The 23404-nt window shown below is 43.3% G+C and overlaps 1 protein-coding gene across 2 annotated transcripts in view; it reads left to right on the plus strand.

Annotated features, from left to right (window-relative positions):
* The first annotated feature begins 14120 nt into the window (after nt 1–14120).
* Nucleotides 14121–23404, plus strand: part of LOC147034067 (uncharacterized) — a 28222-nt gene continuing 18938 nt past the window's right edge. The window contains exons 1-2 of one of the 2 annotated variants that reach the window (XM_085876054.1): nt 14121–14410; nt 17817–23404. The exon at nt 17817–23404 is cut by the window's right edge and continues 429 nt beyond it. In XM_085876054.1, coding sequence (XP_085732180.1) covers nt 21650–23371 — 1722 coding nt within the window. In that variant the 5' untranslated portion in view covers nt 14121–14410; nt 17817–21649 and the 3' untranslated portion in view covers nt 23372–23404. The remainder of the gene's footprint in view (nt 14411–17816) is intronic. The other variant, XR_015056741.1, reaches the window with a different exon arrangement.

Here is a 23404-nt window from a genome sequence, read left to right on the forward strand (position 1 = left end):
CCTCTCCCTCTCCCTCTCCCTCTCCCTCTCCCTCTCCCTCTCCCTCTCCCTCTCCCTCTCCCTCTCCCTCTCCCTCTCCCTCTCCCTCTCCCTCTCCCTCTCCAGCTGACTCCGCTTGCTTGGCTCTTTCATGAGCAGATCGATCAGCAGTTAGCTGTTGCCGTGCGCGTACAGTTCGAGAGATTCAAACAACAGGAGGAGAATGTGTATGTTTTTTAAAAGTCAACGAATACGAAAATTTTGTATTTCAAAAAACCCAGGCGTTTTTAACCATGAAGCCTTTTGTTATGATTAATACGCCGGCGCACGATTCCAAAGTAATTTTTTTTTTCTAATGGAAATTTTATTTATTTTATTTATATATATATATATATATATATATATATATATATATATATATATATATATATATATATATATATATATATATATATGTATATGTATTTTTTTTTTTGAACATTTTTTTTTTCATTTTTATGGAGAGCCACTGAGCGCATCCTGGAGTTGAATGTTAGTTCTATATTTGTGTAAAGTTTCATCAAGATCGGTTCACTGGTCGAGGAGCTTATTCATCACAAAAAAACAGACAGAAGGACTGCCATTTATATAGTAGATGATGATTTTTTTTGTCAACTGGTAGCTGAGATTTGAAAACTTTGTTATTCCCTTTCATTCAACTTATGAAGAGTCAGAAAAAGTAACATTCAGCTGAAAATACCTAGCTTTAAAAATCTGACTATTTTCCCCCTTCGCGTGGAATTGCCCAGCTGTTCAAAGAGCTCATACACACAGTAAGAGCTCATACCACACAGCTCATGTGGCACAGCAAGGAGATGGATGTAAAACTCATTGTGAGCAAAGTTGAATGGTGAAGCAACATTAAAGTGGTTGGTTCATCTGCATGTGCTTGTGGAAATGTAAATTATCCCGATGGTATATTGTGTATCTTCTCTGTGTCTATTACCAGAACAAGTTAGGTAAATGAAAAAGCCAAGTTATTCACATTTATCAGTGAAATAGTTGAGCCTTCTCAGTGTACGAAATCTAAATTATGGACAAGTTAATATAAAATTTACCATGAAAGAGGAGAAGTTCCATACATTGTCAAAGCAATGTGCTCTGTGGGTGAGTGAGTGAAGGGGAATTGCAGAGGGAGAACTCGCTGGTAAGGGTACCCTGATATGATATGATTGTTGTTGAGATCTTCTCTCATCAACAGAGTTTTCAGTTCCTTCTCCTCCTTTGACGAATTGCTTGACAAATATGATGATGTCTTTTGACAAGCATGACAATGACAATGTGGAAGCACAATGATAGACTACAAAATACACAAAATGCCTTGTATCCACGAACATAACCCAATGAGGACAAAAAGTGTTATTCGTTCACCAATGAAGAATGCAACACACTTGTATTCAACAATAAATTATAAATGAACAAAATTGGGGATAACAAGTATTCAAGTAACAAAAAATAAAGAACAAGTACAACAATGACGAGTACAAGAAGTCAAGAAACGAGTGAATAAGTAAAAAATAAGTTCAGTGGTCAAGCAAATATTTAATTAATGAATTAAATATTATTGTGTTCAATGAAGCACTTGATAACATGTGTTAAACAACAATTAATACTTTCAACGGGTGTTCACCAGCAATACTGTATGTCCATGCTCATGGTGTCCCCAATAATTTTTCAGCAAATTTTACATCACCCGCAAAGACCCCATTTGAACGAACGGGTTAATTCCCACATGTTTATGATATCTATGGGTACTGCTTTCCACCAGGTGGCACGATACAACACGCTTGTTATAACCAGTATCGAAGGATCAAGGTGGAGCTTCCACACACTCACATATGCAGGGCTGTTAGACAAGAAAAACACAGACACTGAGCTTGGACGAGGTGCCGTCAGTTCCCAGAGTTCTATGTCAAGCAAACAAGCAGCACAATCCAAGTCCTGTGATCACTCCATGTTAAAGAGCTTTGCAAAATGGCTAATTCATTTCCCTGCTTTGAAGGAGAATCAACGTCGGGCCTAGTCAGCCGGTTTGTGATGGACTTGGGCCGAAGATTACCCCCGGCTAACCCCAGAATAATTGTGGGAATAATTGTGACCGTAAAAGAAAAAGAGTGAGGACATGAAGTGCTTGTGTGGTGGTGAGGAAACTCTTTTTGGACCCCTCACCTGCACCACAATGACAACTGATTATGTTGTGGATGTCTTGTACATGTACTCTGCTTTATACTTTCCTTTCTGTTGGTAGTTCTGCTCCCCTCCTTTTGGATGGAGTGATGCCAGACAAGAGATAGTTTTTTTTTTTCATTGGTTGGTTCGAGACATCTGGGAGCACATTTGTGATGGACTTGGGCCAAAGATTAGCTCCGGCAAACCCCAGAATAATTATGGGAATAATTGTGGCCGTAAAAGAAAAAGAGTGAGGACATGAAGTAAAAATTTTCAAGAAAGGAAGAGAACATTGAAAAGGTGAAACTCGAAGAATAAAGGAAAGATAAAATAAAAATATCCACTAATCATCCCAAAAATAATATTTCTGATTCCCAACGCATCAATAACCAAATGTGTGATGTAAACAATCCGGAATCACACAATGACAGAAAGCAGATGGAAAGTGAAGTTTCATCATTCAAAGTTTCCTCTCATCTGCGAGATGATAAACAAAATGGAAAACTCACCTCACATGACAGAACGTCTCACTCTTCAAACCCATCTTTACTGTCCAGTTCACCTTATGCACACCCCTCATTCACCCTCATCTCCTTGATCGAACGTGGATCTAAGGAGATTCGACAGAGGGTAGAAAAGAGAAAATTGGGAATAGCAGTGAGATCTACAGAGGCTTGTGGTTGCACAACTCGGTGAAGTGAAATCTTCCTTGACAAACCAATTAAATAATATCCTCTCCGTCATGAAACAAAAACCGAATACGTGATTGTTGTTGATACAATTTATTTGCAGTGGGGAAAACAAGTATTTGATACACTGCCGATTTTGCAGGTTTTCCCACTTACAAAGCACGTAGAGGTCTGTAATTTTTATCATAGGTACACTTCAACTGTGAAAGACGGAATCTAAAACAAAAATCCTAAAAATCACATTGTATGATTTTAAAATAATTAATTGCATGAAATAAGTATTTGATACATCAGAAAAACAGAACTTAATATTTGGTACAGAAACCTTTGTTTGCAATTCCAGAGATCAGACGTTTCCTGTAGTTCTTAACCAGGTTTGCACAGACTGCAGCAGGGATTTTGGCCCACTCCTCCATATAGATCTTCTCCAGATCCTTCAGGTTTCGGGGCTGTTGCTGGGCAACACAGACTTTCAGCTCCCTCAAAAGATTTTCCATTGGGTTCAGGTCTGGAGACTGGCTAGGCCACTCCAGGACCTTGAGATGCTTCTTACGGAACCACTCTTTATTTGCCCTGGCTGTGTGTTTCGAGTCGTTGTCATGCCGGAAGACCCAGCCATGCCCCATCTTCAATGCTCTTGTTGAGGGAAGGAGGTTGTTGGCCAAGATCCCACGATACATGGCCCCATCCATCCTCCCCTCAATACGGTGCAGTTGTCCTGTCCCCTTTGCAGAAAAGCATCCCCAAAGAATGATGTTTCCACCTCCATGCTTCACGGTTGGGATGGTGTTCTTGGGGTTGTACTCATCCTTCTTCCTCCAAATAAAACACGGCGAGTGGAGTTTAAACCAAAAAGCTCTATTTTGGTCTCATCAGACCACATGACCTTCTCCCATTCCTCTTCTGGATCATCCAGATGGTCATTGGCAAACTTCAGACAGGCCTGGGCATGCGCTGGCTTGAGCAGAGGGACCTTGCGTGCGCTGCAGGATTTAATCCATGACCGCGTAGTGTGTTACTTATGGTTTTCTTTGATACTGTGGTTCCAGCTCTCTTCAGGTCATTGACCAGGTCCTGCCGTGTCGTTCTGGGCTGATCCCTCACCTTTCTCATGATCATTGAGGCTCCACGAGGTGAGATCTTGCATGGAGCCCCAGACCGAGGGAGATTGACTGTAATCTTGAACGTCTTCCATTTTCTAATAACTGCGCCAACAGTTGTCGCCTTCTCAACAAGCTGCTTGCCTATTGTCCTGCAGCCCATCCCAGCCTTGAGCAAGTCGACAATTTTGTCCCTCATGTCCTGAGACGGCTCTCTGGTTTTGCCCATTGTGGAGAGGTTGGAGTCTGATTGATTGAGTGTGGACAGCTGTCTTTTATGCAGATGAGTTCAAACAGGTGCAGTTAATACAAGTAATGAGTGGAGAATGGGAGGGCTTCTTCAAGATAAAACTAACAGGTCTGTGAGAGCCGGAATTCTTTCTGGTTGGTAGGTGATCAAATACTTATTTCATGCAATAAAATGCAAAATAATTATTTAAAAATCATACAATGTGATTTTCAGGGTTCTTGTTTTAGATTCCATCTTTCACAGTTGAAGTGTACCTATGATAAAAATTACAGACCTCTACGTGCTTTGTCAGTGGGAAAACCTGCAAAATCGGCAGTGTATCAAATACTTGTTCTCCCCACTGTATGTGATGTTATGGGACACAGATGAGGTGCAAACCTATGACAGAGAAAAGTGCTGAATAATTACATGTCCATTTCACTGTGACGTAATCATGTCATGCCACGTTATGTCGAATGCTTTGCCCTGAGGATCGAACGTGGAAGTAATTTCAATACCGGGTCAGGCTACATCTAGCAGCAATCACTGCATTGAGATATAGGGAGTGTGTTTGCAGTGTGTACTGTTCACTGGGTAGTTTGAAACCGATTGTATGGATGGGTCAAGCGAATGCATTGGTCCTGAGCAGGAGTCATTATCCAGGGATGTGAACTTATTGGCACATCACTTCTTCATTTTGTGGCTTGATAACATCTTCTGATCTTACTTTGGAAACATTTCCTGTCCTCACATGAAAGAGCCATCTAAAATGGCTCATGGAATACCCTGCTTTAAATGTGTTCAGTGATTTGATCCTTCTCGTTTCCTGAATGGAATGAATTGTTAAAGAATGTGATCAGTGTGTTTTTTTGATAATCCATATGCTGGTGTCTTGGAAATACCGTATTACCCCGCCTATCCGCCAAGTTGGGGCAAGGTCATTTTTGGCGGATTATCGAGGGCATGGGCGTCGATTGCTTTTGAAAAGTGGGGGGGACATTGCATGTCCAGAACACGAAGCCCACTTCGTGCCGGCGTGGACACAGCAAGTCTACCCTTGCAAATTCTTGATCTTATACGCTCGTTGACATGCTGCCTTCTAATCACACAAATCCCTTAAATTAATCTGACCATCTTTTTATCAAATGTAAGCAGACGGAGCGAAATTAATTAAACATTAATCATACACATTTCAAAGTTTCAAGTGTCATCAAAGAAATGCATATATATGTATATATATCTTCTTCTTCTTCTTTCGGCTGCTCCCGTAAGGGGTCGCCACAGCGGATCATCCGTATGATCCGCATAGTGATTTGGCACATGTTTTACGCCGGATGCCCTTCCTGACGCAACCCTGGTCGCCTGTTACGACACAGGGATCTTCCTCTTTCGGCTTGCTCCCGCTAGGGGTCGCCACAGCGGACCAACTGTCTCCATTTTGCTCTATCCTCCACATCTTCCATTGACACTCCAACCACCCGCATGTCCGCCCTCACCGCATCCATGAACCTCTTCTTTGGCCTTCCTCTTCTCCTCCTGCCTGGCGGCTCCATCTTCAACATCCTTCTCCCGATATACTCCGTTTCCCTCCTGTGCACATGTCCAAACCATCTCAATCTCGCCTCTCTCACTTTGTCTCCAAACCGTCCTACCTGCGCTGTCCCTCTAATACACTCATTTCTTATCCTGTCCATCCTCGTCACTCCCAACGAGAATTGCAGCATCTTTAACTCTGCCACCTCCAGCTCCGCTTCCTGTCTTTTTGTTAGTGCCACCGCCTCCAAACCATACAACATAGCTGGTCTCACTACCGTCTTGTATACTTTCCCCTTCACTCTTGCAGCTACCCTTCTGTCACAAATCACTCCTGCAACTCTTCTCCACCCACTCCATCCTGCCTGCACTCTCTTTTTCACTTCTCTCCCACACTCTCCGTTACTTTGGACAGTTGATCCCAAGTATTTAAACCAATCCACCTTCCCCACCTCAACTCCTTGCAACTGCACCATACCACCACCCTCCCTCTCATTTACGCACATGTACTCCGTCTTACTCCTACTGACTAACATTCCCCTTCTCTCCAGTGCGTACCTCCACCTCTCAAGGCTCGATTCAGCCTGCTCCCTACTCTCCCTACAGATCATGATGTCATCCGCGAACATCATGGTCCATGGAGACTCCAGTCTGATCTCGTCCGTCAACCTGTCCATCACCATTGCAAACAGGAAAGGGCTCAGAGTCGATCCTTGGTGCAATCCCACTTTAACCTTAAACCGGTCCGTCATTCCTACCGCACACCTCACCGCTGTCACACTGTCCTCATACATATCCTGCACGATCCTCACATACTTCTCCACCACTCCCGACTTCCTCATACAATGCCACAACTCCTCTCTTGGCACCCTATCATAAGCTTTCTCTAAATCCACAAACACACAATGTAACTCTTTCTGGCCTTCCCTATACTTCTCCATCAACATTCTCAAAGCAAACATCGCATCAGTGGTGCTCTTTCCTGGCATAAACCCATATTGCTGCTCACAGATCGTCACCTCTCCTCTCAACCGAGCTTCCACTACTCTTTCCCACAACTTCATGGTGTGGCTTAACAACTTTATCCCTCTGTAATTTCCACAGCTCTGCACATCACCCTTATTCTTGAAAATCGGAATCAGTACACTTAATCTCCACTCCTCCGGCATCCTCTCACTTTCCAAGACTTTATTAAACAATCTGGTTAACAACCCCACTGCCATCTCTCCTAAGCACTTCAGTTGACACAGCACTGTTACGACACAGGGATATGGTCCACCTATTTTAACCGGGGTATACACCGGCCCAGTACACTGGTACTCATTTCACCGACCTCGGAAGGATGACAGGCTGAGTCAACCATATATATATATATATATGTATATGTATATATATATATATATATATATATATATATATATATATATATATATATATTTGTTTATCAAGCCTCCTTCTCACGATCCTTGAACTGATTCACTCAACATAAACTGAAAACTCGACTGACATACAAATTGATATTACACAAGTACGGTCAAGTTACCTTAAAACTTGCCAAAAATATGAACCCTCTTGTCTGCCGATCCAGTTAAAAACTTTGTAGCAATGTCTTGGGGGTCAAGTGCAGTCAGACGATCTCGGTGAACATGACAGATCATGAGATGGTTGAGGCGTTGTTGGGTCATTGTGGAACGTAACCAAGTCCTCCTATGTCTGAGTGCGCTGAATGACCGTTCAGATTCGCATGAACTTGCTGGGGAAACCAATAGAAGCCTAAGCAAACGTTCTACCTGTGTTAACATTCGACGGACTTCGGCACCATGTCTACAAATATCTTACGGTCATCCTCAACAGATGAACCACTGAACTGGTTACGAAAGAAGCCAAGTTCTTGCTCTTGGGAATCTGAAAGTTCGGGATATTTGTGGTTTGACTGACCCAGACGGAGCATTTCACCCAAGTCCCGATACGCCATGAGGTCGGTTGATGTGAAGTACTCGTTCAAGTTCTCCGATGCGCTGTCGATGACTGAAAAATTCAACTCTGTATACCTTCTTCTGCAGAATTGGCAGTGTATTCCTGCGTGCCTCCATCAAGTTTTTTCGGAAGCTTGCGCTTACGATGGAGGGTCACTGGATCTAGTTGGCACTGCTGGAGCTTCTGTTGTGCTGCTTCGAAAACCTCCTTAAACGTCTGCTCGGTACGGAGAGATTGGAGATTCTGTGCAGTTACCTTTGCAGCAGTAAGCATACCAGAGACGGTAACTTCTGAACCCTAAAGTGCCTTATTGAGGTATTCAAGGGATTGGAGAATGGGCAATGATGCAAACAGACCGAGAACGCACTTTCCTGATGAAAGACAGCTTTGAATACCGTTTGCTCGCGATGCCGTGTTCATACCAAAGTCATCACTTGCTTGTTGAAGGGCATCCAGTACAGCTTCATAGTTATCCAATATCGATTTCACGGCAGGAGAATGAGTTAACCAACTTGTCCGGCAAATTGGCCTCAGGCATGTAGGGCAATGAGTGTCAGCATCGTCAGCGTGGATATTCAAGTACAGATGCTTGAATTTTCCAGAGTTGTTGTAGATGTTGCTGAGTACCTGGACATAATCAAGGGCGTCTCTTATGAACGGTGCAGTTTGTAGGGCTTTGGATGTAATGAGCTCCACAGTGAACATAATTGGCCAGCGGTTGGAGTTTTTTTTCTGTGCTTGACAGCCCTTGTACTTTCCGGACATGTTGCTTGCCCCATCGTAAGTCTGCGCTCTAAGGTGTTCAATAGGGAGTTGACACCGAATTAGGACATCCTGAAACATCTTACAAAGTGATACTCCTGTTGTTGACGATACTTGGAAGAGGCCGATGAGATCTTCTTGAACATCAAAGGAATCCGTCACGTAGCGCGCACACACACACACATCGACTCCTGCTCATTATCCTGAATATATTGCGTTCCACCAGTCACGAGTCCGAACTGAGTGAACATTTCATTCACGTTACTGCAGATATTTCTGAGGATGGCATGACTCATCAACTGTAGAATTTCGTTCTGAATTTCTCCACTTGTGAACGTCGTCTTCCTTGACAGCCACGGCTTGAGGTTTACATCATCCTCGGCCCGCAACTGTAAGAGCATTTTGAAATTCCCTTCAGAGGCATCCTTCCCACGAATTGCAAAACCTTGTCGGGCTAAATATTGCAGTGAGGTGATAATCTTCAGAAGTGCTGACTGTGCAGATCTTTGCTCTTCTAGCAGTTTGCTGCTCAGTTGCACATGGACACCAGGTTGACTTCTGCAGATTTTCAGAGGCAAGCCTATGTGTGTTTGATCGTTCGTGTTGTCTGAATTTTTCTATAGCCTTTTTCCAGTTCCGAAAGCCCTTTGAGACAAATGCGTCTTCTGCACAGTGGGCAAGTTCGGTAAGTTTTTCACGAGAAACGTCCGTACAGGTGTGACAGAGTACACCGCCGATGCTCTGATCAAAATGAAGCCATGGAAAATCTTTGAACCATTGTTGTTGAAACTTCAACTTTCGGTTTGGCAGTATTTGGACTGGGATACAATTGACATCATGAGGTTGAAAAGGCTGATCTGGGAAATTAGGCCGAGTACTTGCACATACACCCTTTTCTGCTATCTTCTCCTTTGAATCGTCCACCTCTTTCTGGGAACTTGATTGCTCCAGGAGAGTGGTCGGGGATGTGCTACTTGATGCTGTCATGAAAATTTTTCTGATATCCATATCCTCTATGAAACGAGAAGGGAATTACATTTCAGTTGAATAAATTTTGACGTGAATTACAAGGGTTATTTTTGCGTAACGGGGCATTTTAAGGTCAACATACTTTTGGCTAGGTCACTATACCTCCAGGCACAATGTTGACATGTGATAAGCTTTGCGTAGCACATGTATTACTAAGAGCGCCGATCCGAGTTCAGTTCTTAATTTAGCATCTGAGCTCCCAATTTAGCATTCCATTCCTCGCTTAGTTCCCGGCTACGCGCTTATTACTTTTATTACTTTTGGTTACGGTCAGATACCCTGGTATTTTATTACCTGGGATTATTAATATTCATTTTATTAATCTGCATTTAATTGACCAATTGATTTAATTTAGCTAAAGTTTTAGTTAATTGAAATTAATTAGTTAAGCTAAAGTTGAGTGAGATGATTATGATATTATTGGTTCATAGTTTACGTCATCTTTAAAGATTGTGTTCTTGATTTGCATGCCATCAAAATGGTTCACCAAAGGAATGAGCTAAAATCAGTTGTCATGTGAACATTTATGTAATTCTTTACCTCTCACAAACCACGAGACCAGGAGACGAGGGATTAAGATCTGTTGCCGTCCAGACATGCACTCTCTTCTTTCCAATATAATTAATGAATCTGGCATACAAAATGTTTTTTTCATACCTGACATGTTACTTTGTGCAGTGTCATGAAACTTCTGTGGAATTAATGAATTTGCTGGCTCTAACGATTTTTCAAACCTCAATATCTCTATAAATACTTGACCAATTTTCATTCTGAAAGTTGCATTATAATCAGTGAAGAATAATCTACAAGATTATCATAATCTCCGAGAGCTAAGCCTATTTTTTCGGTTTTTTTCTACAACCGGAAGTGAAATGTCCCCAGAAAGTGGACGGACCAGAAAACCACGTATTGCACTGACTGGTGTTTCTGATGTGTTAATCCGGGTACTAAATGAACAATACATATTTATTAATTATGTCATTAGCAGTATTATCCGAGTGTATCTCTGTGAACTATTTCAATCTAAACGGTTAGTTTGGACTGTTTCGCGGTTACCTGAACTGAACATTGAGAACTTGTGGTATTATAGAGATGACCGTCACCCCCACACGGGGGTAATTTTTCTTTTTTTCTTTTTAAAAATAAATAAGTTTTAAAAGCAGTTGGGCGGCCAGAAATTGACTTGGGTGGCCGCCCAAGTGAGCCCTATGGATGGAAAACACTGTCCTTTTGGATGGAGTGATGCCAGACAAGAGATAGTTTTTTTTTTTTCATTGGTTGGTTCGAGACATCTGGGAGCACAATTCCAACTCGCATTCAGTACAGGAGTGAGTTTATTCAGTGCACGATCGAGTTGATCGCTCCCATACTGGACTTGTATATTCTGCGGTTGAACAACAGAGGACAAGAGCAGTGATCTGTCATTTTGAAGGATGAGTACCCCCACTTTGAATGACACCATTTGTACAATTACCAAGTCGCTTTCACTTTCTCGATGTGCTTCTTACATGTCTGAGCGGTCAAGAATGAAGTTAAGACAGACTGTGGTTGGGGTGGTGATGAAGCTGAGTGCCATTCCATGAAATTAAGTGTTGATGTTTTGACCTCAATAGGAATGTGCATTCCTGGGTGTCGGCAGGGTTGGCACGAAGGTGGGTTTATTCATCGTAGGAGGTCAGTCCAGCAGGTGCCCGAGGCAATACAAACTCAACATGGTGGACTGTGATTCACAGGTGATCCCAATAAATGAAGCTCATTGTGTCCAGGTACACAGGTTGGTTGCTTATGTACATGTTTTGAAGGGTTGGAGCCAGGACACTATCTTGGGTTAAACTGTTCTTTTGTTGCCACCACCAAATGTATGTCCCACAGAGTTCCACAAAGAATCGTCAGTTTTCCAGCAGGGTTTGTACGTGTTCATTGAAGCAAAAACCTTTGTTCATCTTGTGGACATGATCATCCAGGAGAAAACCCAGTCTGTTCATCGATAAGATGTTGTTCAACAGAAGTCAAAAGGCGGTGGAGAATCAGCTGTACAAAGAGCTCATACATGTGGCACAGCAAGGAGATGGATCAAAAACTCATTGTGAGCAAAGTGGAATGGTGAAGCAACATTAAAGTGGTTGGTTCATCTGCATGTCCTTGTGGAAATGTTAATTATCCCGATGGTATATTGTGTATCTTCTCTGTGTCTATTACCAGAACAAGTTAGGTAAATGAAAAAGCCAAGTTATTCACATTTATCAGTAAAATAGCTGAGCCTTCTCAGTGTATGAAATCTAAATGATAGACAAGTTAACATAAAATTTATCATGAAGGAAGAGAAGTTCCATACATTGTCAAAGCAATGTGCTCTGTGGGTAAGTGAGTGAAAGGAAAGTGCAGAGGGAGAACTCGCTGGGTAAATGTACCATGATATGATGTGATTGTTGTTGAGATCTTCTCTCATCAACAGAGTTTTCAGTTCCATCTCCTCTTTTGACGAATTGCTTGACAAACATGATAATGTCTTTTGACAAGCATGACAATGACAATGTGGAAGCACAATGATAGACTACAAAATGCACGAAATGCCTTGTATGCACGAACATGACACAATGAGGACAAAAATGTGTTATTCCTTCACTAATGAAGAATTCAACACACTTGTGTTCAAAAATAAATTATAAATGAACAAAATGGGTGATAACAAGTATTCAAGTAACAAAAAATAAAGAACCAAGTACAAAAATGACAACAGGTACAAGAAGTCAAGAAACAAGTGAATAAGTAAAAATAAGTTGTGGTCAAGCAAATATTTAATTAATGAATTAAATATTATTGTGTTCAATGAAGCACTTGATTACCTGTGTTAACAAACAGTTAATACTTTCAAGTGATGTTCACCAGCAATCGTGTATGTCCACACTCTTAATGTCCGCAATAATTTTTCGGCAAATTTCACATCACCAGCGAAGAACCCATTTGAACGAACGGGTTAATTCCCCCATGTTTATGATATCGATGGGTACTGCTTTCCACCAGGCGGCACGATACAACACGCTTATTATAACCAGTACCGACGGATCGAGGTGGAGCTTCCACACACTCACATATGCAGGGCTGTTAGACGAGAAAAACACAGCCACTGAGCTTGGACGAGGAGCCCTCAGTTCCCAGGTTTCTATGTCAGCCAAGCAAGCAGCACAATCCAAGTCCTGTGATCACTCCTCATGTTAAAAAGCCTTGCAAAATGGCTAATGCATTTCCCTGCTTTGAAGGAGAATCAACGTCGGGCCAAGTCAGCCGGTTTGTGATAGACTTGGGCCAAAGATTACCCCCGGCCAACCCCAGAATAATTGTGGGAATAATTGTGACCGTTGAAGAAAAAGAGTGAGGACATGAAGTAAAAATTTCCAGGAAAGGAAGAGAACATTGAAAAGGTGAAACTTGAAGAATAAAGGAATGATAAAATAAATAAATCCACTAATCATCCCAAAAATAAGAATTCTGATTCCCAACGCATCAACAACCAAATGTGTGATGGAAACAATCCGGAATCACACAATGACAGAAAGCAGATGGACAGTGAAGTTTCATCATTCAAATATTCCTCTCATCTGTGAGATGATTAACAAAATGGAAAACTTACCTCACATGAAAGAACGTCTCGCTCCTCAAACCTATCTTAACTGTCCAGTTCACCTTGCGCATATCCCTCATTCACCCTCACCTCCTTCATCGAACGTGTGTCGAAGGAGATCAGACAGAGGGTAGGAAAGAGAAAATCGGGAATTACAGTGAGATCTACAGAGGCTTGTGGTTGCACAACTCGGTGAAGTGAAATCTTGCTTGACAAACCAATAATATCCTCTCCATCATGAAACAAAAACCGATTATGTGATTGTTGTTGATACGATTTATTTATGTGACGTAATGGGACACGGATGAGGTGCAAACCTATGATAGAGAAAAGTGCTGAATAATTACATGTCCATTTCATTGTGACGTAATCATGTCATGACACATTGTGTCGAATGCTTTCCCCTGAGGATCGAACGTGGAAGTAACAATTTCAATACCGGGTAAGTCGACATGTGGCAGCAATCACTGCATTGAGATACAGGGAGTGTGTTTCCAGTGTGTACTGTACACTGGGTAATGTTGGGGAATTATTCCTCTTTGGACAAGTGGCCCTTGCTTCAGTCTTACTCGGATAAAGTGTTTGTTTTTTTGCCTCTACTTTTCATTTATTAAAATTGTTAAGGCCTAAAACATAGTGTTAATCTTGTATTTCTTTGCCACTTGTGGACATTTGTTTAATTCTTTGCTCGTCCAAGGTGACTGGTCTGATAAGACTTTACTTTTGCCTATATGCTATCAAAAACCCTCTCCACTCTCAAGATATGAATATATATATATATATATATATATATATATATATGTATATATGTATATATGTATATGTATATATGTATATATCTATATATGTATATATGTATATATGTATATATATGTATATGTATATGTATATATATATATATATATATATATATATATATATATATATATATATATATATATATATATATATATATATATATATATATATATATATATGGGGGAAGTGTACGAGGGTGAGAACCTGAACTGGTGGATAACATTAGAAATAAATTGTACTAAAGGAAAAGAACTGTTTGTGGACATTAATTTATCGGTGTCTGTGATTTTGAGAACAGGATTTTAAAACCGAATGGGCTCAACGTTAAACCCTCACAAGTTAAATTAGATTCCACAACAACCTGAAGAATTCTACGATCACTACGAGGTGCCAAGAGAAAAATCCACATCAGTTGGTGCCGTGACCGGAGGTGCTTAATCTGCTGGAGACAGTGCCTGGAGGAACGACAAGTGCTTGAGCAAAGGTAAGCAGAGAGCGTTCCTCGAGGGTGGGCTGTCTTAGCGGGTAACGCATTGTCGAACAGAGAGTACATACAGAGAATTAGAGCATTATTGTATTTTGTGTTTTATTGTATTTCAAACATTGAAGTATTTGTGATTTGAGAGGGGATTTTGAAAGATGGGAAAAATGATGAAATTGTGTATTCCGAGGCAACTTTTCAAAAACCACGGAGGGGTACGTGTGCAAGATTTATGTTTGATAAGTATGGGCCTGATGCTGTGAGAGATGTATATAGGAGAATGGTGCAATTGGACTAGAAATAGCAGATTGCCTTTTCCTGAGAATGGTACGTTTGATCATGATTGTTTAGATAATTTAAAAAAAGCACTGGAGGAGAAAAATAGGGACAAGAAGGCCCAGAAACATGTAAACTGGAGCGTATATATAAATTGGATGGAGGAATGTCGTGACAGAGTCGAAAAGGCACGGTTGTTAAACCTGAAGGGTCAGCTAGACCAATTAATGAAGCAAATGCCCGTAAGACTTGAAAATAAAACCAAGAGACAACGAGCTGTGCCTGTCAGATTTGAGGATGAAGAAGAAATCAGATACATGGCCAGAGGGCATAGTTCCGATAGCACAACCGCTCGAGGACGAGACAGAGGGAGATGATGCCACAGGGCAAGAAGAGGCTCGACGGGGAGCCAGGGGAGTAATTAAAAAGGAGATGAAGGAAGCTGAAACACAGCGCAGAGAGAAAGTTCCTCTTGCTAACAAGGGTAGAATGCAGACTCGATCAAAAAAAATAACGTCGGAGACCGTGAAGGACGAAGAAGATGAGGCACTCATAGGTGCGTTTCCATTGCGAGATTACTCGGGGGCAAGGGATGTGCAAGCGATATATCGATCATGGGGCTCTGAATTAAGAGCCATTGTTAATGAGATGCCGAAGATGTGAGAGAATCCGAAAAAATTCCAGTGAGAATTGAGTGTGGTAGTGGAATGCCATCGGCCAACTTGTATGGAAATGGATATTTTATTGAAATTGATTGTACCGGAGGGGTTACTCCGACAATGGAAACAGACAGCAGGATGGCCAGATGAAGCGCCCGGAAGCAGAGGTGAGCTCAAAGAACATATTAACACGCTCATTAAATCAGTGACAGAGGTTGTTCCACTTAAAACAGATTGGGCGAAAATACAGGCGTGCAGGCAACGCTCTGCCGAAGATCCATTGGAGTACTTAGAGCGCATTCGGAGTGTATATCAATGCCACTCTGGATTGAAAGAAGAGGGTGTACCATTTGCTCATGCATTCCTAAATGGTTTGACAGCCAAATTGCAAAACGAAATTAAGCGAGTGTGTATCGGCTGGGAATCGAAGGAGGTAAAAGATTTAATGGAGTATGTGACGCATTGCAATTCATTGATAAAACAACGTTCTGACGAGACAGATGAAGCTGCATTAATGCTATCTCAGGTTCAAGGGCAAGGTGAATGCACCGGTGGAAGGAATGCGAGATATAATGCACAAAACCGAGGGCCAACCTAAAACCGTGGGAGCCCACAATACAGAGACCTGCGCAGTGAGGTCTGTCGTGCATGTGGGCAACCAAGTCATTGGGCCAAGGAGTGCTGGAACCACAGAAATGGTCGAACTTATAGTACGTACGGACCGGTAGAAGAGAGAAGAGGGGTACAATACAGAGATGGAGATCCATATTACAGACAGCAGGACAGATGGGGAACACAGCTTGAGCAATCTGGTTTATTTCAACCCATTGCACCCCACACCGAATTCCCCCCTCCTCCTCCTCCTCCACCCTCCACCCTCATTCCCACCTCCTCCGCCCTCATTTCTACCTCCTCCAACTCAAAGTTCATTTCAACCCCAAAAACCCATTCGTTTTATGACAAAAACAGAAGCGGCTTCGTCTGGGTTACCCTTTCTGACTTTAAAACCATGTGACGAACCGAAATTGATTTTGAAAATTGTTATGGCCGAGAGATTCCTTTCTTAGTTGACACAGGAGCGACCAAATCTGCGCTCACAAAGAGTGATTTCCCGGATGCCCCTTTATCACGAGAACGAGTGAAGGTCGTGGGAATGTCAGGAGTTGCCATGGCGATTCCACTAAGGCCTCGGTCACATTTGCCACGGCGGCCGTGGAGTCTCCAAAATCTACGGTCACGAGCAATTATACGGCAGCCGCAGTATTTCCACAGTCCCACAATGAAACGGTCACATACGTTTTTATTTTTCGGGAAGCTGCACGGCGTATTTATAAATTGTGGAGACCGAAAACGTGGGGTTGCCGTACGGTCTTTGATTTGATGTCGCACGGTGACCTTAAGGTGTTCCTGCGGCGGCCATAGAATTTTCAAGGCAGACGCAAGGTGCCCGCAGGGGGACCGAAGGGGGGCCCAAAGGCGAACGTGCGGCCAGACGGACGGTAACGAATGGGTGAATTTTTTTTATGTTTTTTTTACCAGTTTTTTTTTTTCGGCTTGTCGAATTGCTACGGCGAACGTAGAAATGAAAAAAAGTTATAACTCTGCGTTATAATTCCACGGCGACCTTATGGCCTGTAAAATATAGCCATATGGCTTTGGGCCACCCTGAGGCCACCTCAGAAACTCTGCGGCCGCCGCACGTTTCTGTCAATTCAGAGGGCGTGCGGCCGCCGTATCCTCGCTGTTGAGCAAATGTGACTTCGGCCTTAGGTCTTAGAAATTGTGGAGACCGAAAACGTGGGGTTGCCGTGCAGTCTTTGATTTGATGTCGCATGGTGACCTGAAGGGGGCCCTGCGGCGGCCATAGAATTTTCAAGGCAGACGCAAGGTAGCCTCAAAGTGCCCGCAAGGCGACCGCAGGGGGCCCGAAGGCGAACGTGCGGCCAAACGGACGGTAATGAATGGGTTAATTATTTATTTATTTTTTTCCAGTGTTTTTTTTTTTTCGGCTTGTCGAATTGCTACGGCGAACGTAGAAATGAAAAAAAGTTATAACTCCGCGTTATAATTCCACGGGTCCCTGTAAAATATAGCCAAATGGCGTAGGGCCACCCTGAAGCCACCGCAGAAACTCTGCGGCCGCCGCACATTTCTGTCAATTCAGAGGGCGTATGGCCGCCATATCCTCGCCGTAGAGCAAATGTGACTTAGGCCTTACTGAGCAGCTACGGGTAGAGATTGGACCATTGTCTGCAAACGATGCATTTTTGATGGCAACTGATACACCAATTAATCTGTTGGGAAGAGATCTGTTATGTAAGCTGAACTGTGCAGTAAAATGTACCCCTGAGGGAGTATATTTAGAAATACCTCACGGATCGCATATAACTATGCTGAATTTATTGCAGGAAAATACAGAGAATCTTGCATATCAATAGACTGTGATTAATTTTGAAGCATTTAAATATTTGCAGGAATATGTGTCACATTTGGAGAGAATCGTACCCGAGGTGTACGACTGGGTGAGTCAACACCACATGGACACAGAGGGAGTGCAGACTCGACTACATTGCATTGCAGATTGCGACGTCAAGGGAAAAGATAACGTCTATGCGAGTGAAACACTTTCGAAATTACACCAGACCTTTGACCTAGTGTTGGGGACAATTGGGATTGGAAAGTAAGGGATTGGCCTGGAGGTGCATCTCACGCAGGAACAATTAAAATTGTGGAACCAACCGTCCAGTGTTACACCACATGTTATTTTAGCGATTGCAACAGGTTACCAAGCAAGGGACATTGGTCACATGGTAACCTGTTTCAAGAAAGCATCACAAGCGACTTTGATGGAGTTGAGCCAAGTAAACGGACTTTGGAAGATTGGAGCAGATGGATATTGTTGGTCAGAATGTCGCGGGACGGTGAAAGCTGTATTCGAGATGACTGATCTTTCAGAAATAAATGGGTCAGAAAAATTACCTGTACTGAATTACTCGACCAAGTCCCAATTTGTCTGTGGGCAACACATGCCAACGATGTAGGGCAAATTAGAGGCATGCACCCAGTCAAGATCAATATAGATCCAGAAAAGAAACTGCCTCGAAAACCACAATACCCATTGCCACCAGAGGCAGAAGCAGGGATTGCTCCCGTAGTGGAAGCGCTATTGAAGCAAGGGATAATTATTCCCACAGTTAGTCAATGTAATACGCCGATCTTACCTGTAAGAAAACCTGTGAAGTCGATGTGGAGATTCGTACAGGATTTGAGGGCAGTGAATGACACGGTGATTCCAGCTTATCCTGTAATTGCAAATCCAGCTACCATTCTCGCAAGCATCCCAAATACTACTACCTATTTTAGTGTCGTGGATCTTTGTTCAGTTTTTTTTAGTATTCCGATAGCCCAAGAAGCACAATTTCTTTTTGCGTTCACATATAAGGGAAAGCAATACACTTGGACTGTGCTTCCTCAAGGGTATGTAGAGAGCCCGACATTGTTTTCTCGAGCTTTGAAAGACTACTTGGATGACATAGTTTTTTTTTTCCTGTGGATCCACACTGATTCAATATGTTGTCGACCTGCTGATCTGTTCAGCGTCGAAAGACGCATGCGAGTGAGATACGTTGACGCTGTTGGGAGCTTTAGCCAGAAAGGGACACAAAGCATCGAGAGCCAAATTGCAGTTTTGCCAGGAAGAGGTGAAATATTTGGGGCATATTTTGAAGGGAGATACAAGACGCATCTCCCCGGAAGGTATAGCTGCAATATTAAAACTGCCCAAGCCAACTACTGCTAAACAGATGAGATCTTTCCTCGGAACGACCGGCTATTGCAGGCAGTGGATCCCAGATTATGCACCCTGCTGGAAATTGGTTCGGCGAACACGCCCAGTCCACTGACATGGACACAAGATCCAGACAAGGCTTTTGTAACGTTAAAACAAGCTCTTTCTTCTGCTCCTGCTCTGGGTATACCAAACTATGAAAAACCTTTTCATTTGTACGCAAGTGAGAGTCGGGGGTTTGCACAGTCGGTGCTGACACGAGCACGGAAATAAATTACGGCCTGTTGCATATTACAGTTCCAAATTGGATCCGGTTTCTTGGATTCTTGGATTCCCATTCCCATCGCAAGGATTCCCATCTTGTCTAAAGGCAGTAGCAGCTGCTTCGCTCGCGGTGCAGGCGACAGAAGCACTTGTCGCGGGACACACTTTGATTCTCATGGTGCTGCACGCAGTCACAGCTGTACTGTTCAAAACAAAAACACAGTATTTGTCGGCTTCAAGGGCAACGACATACGAATTCTCACTTGCAGCACCCACGAACATTACGATTAGAAGATGCGCTCCGCTGAATCCTGCGAGTTTGCTGCCAGGAGAAGAAGATGTTGATCCTCACAATTGTGAGGAGGTAATCGTACACACGTGTCTACCGCGTCCTGATTTGAGAGACACACCGATCCAAAATTCTGAATTGATTATATATGTCGACGGTTCATCATCACGCGCACCTGATGGATGCCTATTAACAGGCTACGCCGTTTGCTCTGATCACTAAGTAATCGAAGGGGGGAGATTGGCTGAGAGCTGCTCCGCGCAGCAAGCAGACCTGTTCGCCCTCACTCGTGCATGCCATTTAGCCAACCAAAGGCCAAATAGTGACAATTTACACTGATTCCGGCTATCTATGCCTTTGGTGCTGTACACAAATTCGGAGCCCTCTGGCGCGAGAGGGGTTTTATAACATCATCAGGTGCGCGGGTGAGGAATGAGCATGGATTGTGAATCTGCTGCAAGCGATACTTCTGCCTCACCAAATTACAGTGGTTAAATGTGATGCCCACACCAGAGGATCTGATGACGTCTCACGGGGAAATGCAAGAGCAGATGTAGCTGCAAAAACTGCTGCCAACACTGAAACTCTCTTGATATCACAATGTGTATTGAGACAAGGGGCGACGCCAACCATTGACGATGTGAATACTTTGCAGACAGCTGTTAGTCCTAAAGAACAATATTTGTGGATATTGGCTGGATGTGAATTTGAAAATGAATCCAAATTATGGAGATCATCTGATGGTCATATGGTAGCACCAAAAGCTCTGTTACCCTGGCTCGCACGATTGGCATATGGGGCCGGGCATACCAGCAAGGGGGGCATGAGTACTTCAATTGGGAGACAGTGGTTTTCCCCGGGGTTTAGTCCAATTGCAGAACAGTATTGTAGGACCTGTCACATTTGCCAAAAACATAACCCAGCAAGGGGGGTGCAGATGGCCCCAGGGGGTCATCCAATTCCATTCGGACCTTTTGTTCATATCCAGATGGATTTTGTTCAGTTACCAAAATGCTCTGGCTTTGAATTTGTTGTAGTCATCGTCGATTTGTTCACCAAGTGGGTTGAAGCTTACCCTTGTAGGAAAGCAGATGCCATTACTGTGGTTAAACTGTTGATGAAGGATTTCATCTGTAGGTTTGGAATACCTTGTAGGATCTCCAGTGACCAAGGTACTCATTTCACAGCCGAAGTGGTGAAAGATGTCGGGTATTGCAAATCAAGCAACATTTTGACTGCCCGTACCGTCCGCAATCCGCGGGGGCAGTAGAGAGGCAGAATGGATTTCTGAAGAATAAACTGGCAAAGATTTGTGAACAAACTGGATTAAAATGGCCAAGATGCTCTGCCCATTGCTCTCATGACTGAGATCGACAGCAAATCGAAACACTGGCTTATCTCCGCATGAGATTCTGATGGGAAGACCAATGAGATTACCGAACTCACCTCCATTGACTGTAAAAGACATGAACGTGCAGCAAATGGACGACATGTTGCTTGCGTTCTGTGTCTCTCTGAATCATGCTGTAAGGACTTTTTATGCGCAGGTGAAGCAAGCCCTGCCAGAACCAGCCACGTCTGATCATCACAACTTCAAACCAGGAGACTTTGTTTATGTGAAGATTTACAAAAGGAAGAACTCTCTTCAAGCACGTTGGTGTGGGCCGTTTCTAATACTGCTAACGACCCATGCGGCTGTGAAGTGTAAAGGAAGAGCAACATGGATCCATGCCACATACTGCAAACTGGCACACGGCCAAAAAGAACCCGAGGAGAACACTGCTTCCTGATAACACTGAACAACAAATTTCAAAATTTTTTTTTTACTGGAGATGTGTAAAGTGATTAAGACTAATTTGGGTACGCTGATTTCAAAAATCATAACCGTTTTGCTGTATCACGTCAGGATTTTCAGGAACAGAAATATTCCTATTGCCTAGAAGTCAGGATTTCAATGAAATTTACATATGTCTTTAACATGTCTATTTCGTACAATTGTTGTTAACTTGTGTTATATTTCTTTCTTTCAGATAAAGATGAGTAGGCGTTCCTGTACCAATCATCCTGACAACTTCTGTTATGTCTGTGGTCGGTATACCAAAAAAGATCAACAGCGAAGTATATCTACAGCAGTGAAAATGAAGGCCGCCTACTTTCACTACTTCGGGTGTAAGGTGGGGGACCAAGAACAGAGCTGGGCACCACACATCTGCTGCACAAGCTGTCACACAACCTTGACTCAGTGGTTGGTGGGCAAGCGCGCGAGCATGCCATTTGCGGTGCCCATGATATGGCATGAGCCGCAGAATCATCATGATGATTGTTATTTCTGCTGCACAAGCATCGCCGGCTTCAACAAGAAGAATAAAGGTCACATCAAGTACGCTGACTGCGTCTCTGCTCGTAAACCTGTGCCTCATGATGACGAGAACCCCGTTCCAACACCTCCAGCTGATCAGAACATAGCTGTAAGCAGTGGTGAAGAGGATGGTGATGATGAACCTTTTGAACCCGACACTCAAGAATCACACCTTCTGAACCAGGGAGACTTAAATGATCTTGTAAGAGATCTCTCACTGTCAAAGGCGAAGGCAGAGCTGCTTGGATCAAGGCTGCAGCAGTGGAATCTACTTGAACCTAACACCAAGATATCCTTGTTCAGAGCACGTCACAGAGACATGGCTGAGTTCTTTGAGATGGAAGACACGATGACATTCTGCAGTGACATCAACGGTCTGTTGAAAGAACTTGGGTGTGATCACGATCCTGCAGACTGGCGCCTCTTCATCGACTCGGGGAAGAACAGCTTGAAGGCTGTTTTGCTCCACAATGGCAACGAGAAACCATCAGTCCCACTGGCTCACGCGTTCGGCATGACAGAGACCTATGAGACTATGCGGCAGCTGCTTGATTCCATCAAGTACAATGACTTCAACTGGCACATCTGCGGAGACTTGAAAGTGGTGGCGCTGTTGTTAGGGCTGCAGTCAGGCTACACGAAATACATGTGCTTCCTTTGTCTCTGGGATAGCAGAGACGACAAGAATCACTGGACGAAGAAAGATTGGGAAGAGCGAAAAGAGCATGTACCTGGTCGACACAACGTGAAGCATGTCGCCCTTGTCGACCCAGCCAAGGTTTTCCTTCCACCACTCCACATAAAGCTCGGCTTGATGAAAAGTTTTGTATGGGCAATGGATCTGAATGGGCGTGAGTTTTTATACCTCAAGGAAAAGTTTGGCAACACCTTGTCGGAGGCCAAGATCAAGGCTGGTGTCTTTGTTGGACCGCAAATCCGACAGATTATGAAGGACGAAACTTTTCCGACAACTCTAAACCCCAAAGAGCTGGCAGTGTGGAGGAGCTTCAAAGCTGTGACGGACAACTTCTTGGGGAACGAGCGCGCGGACAACTATGAAGAAATAGTGCAGCAGCTGCTGGAGTCCTTCAGGAAACTTGGCTCCAGGATGTCCCTGAAAATCCATTTCCTACACCAGCACCTGAACTTCTTCCCTGACAACTTGGGAGCAGTCTCGGACGAGCACGGCGAGCGATTCCACCAAGAGATTTCACTCATGGAGACGCGTTACCAAGGGCGGCACAACCCGAACATGATGGGCGATTTCTGCTGGTTCCTGCATCGTGAAACTGACACAGAGCAGCACAAACGCAAAGCCAAATGCCTATAGCATTTTTAATTACATTCTAGTGGAGTTTTTTCT

This window comes from Eptatretus burgeri, chromosome 1 (genome assembly GCF_056783735.1).
Source record: "Eptatretus burgeri isolate ZD-2024b chromosome 1, Ebu_testis_v1, whole genome shotgun sequence".
Taxonomy (NCBI): Eukaryota; Metazoa; Chordata; class Myxini; order Myxiniformes; family Myxinidae; genus Eptatretus; species Eptatretus burgeri.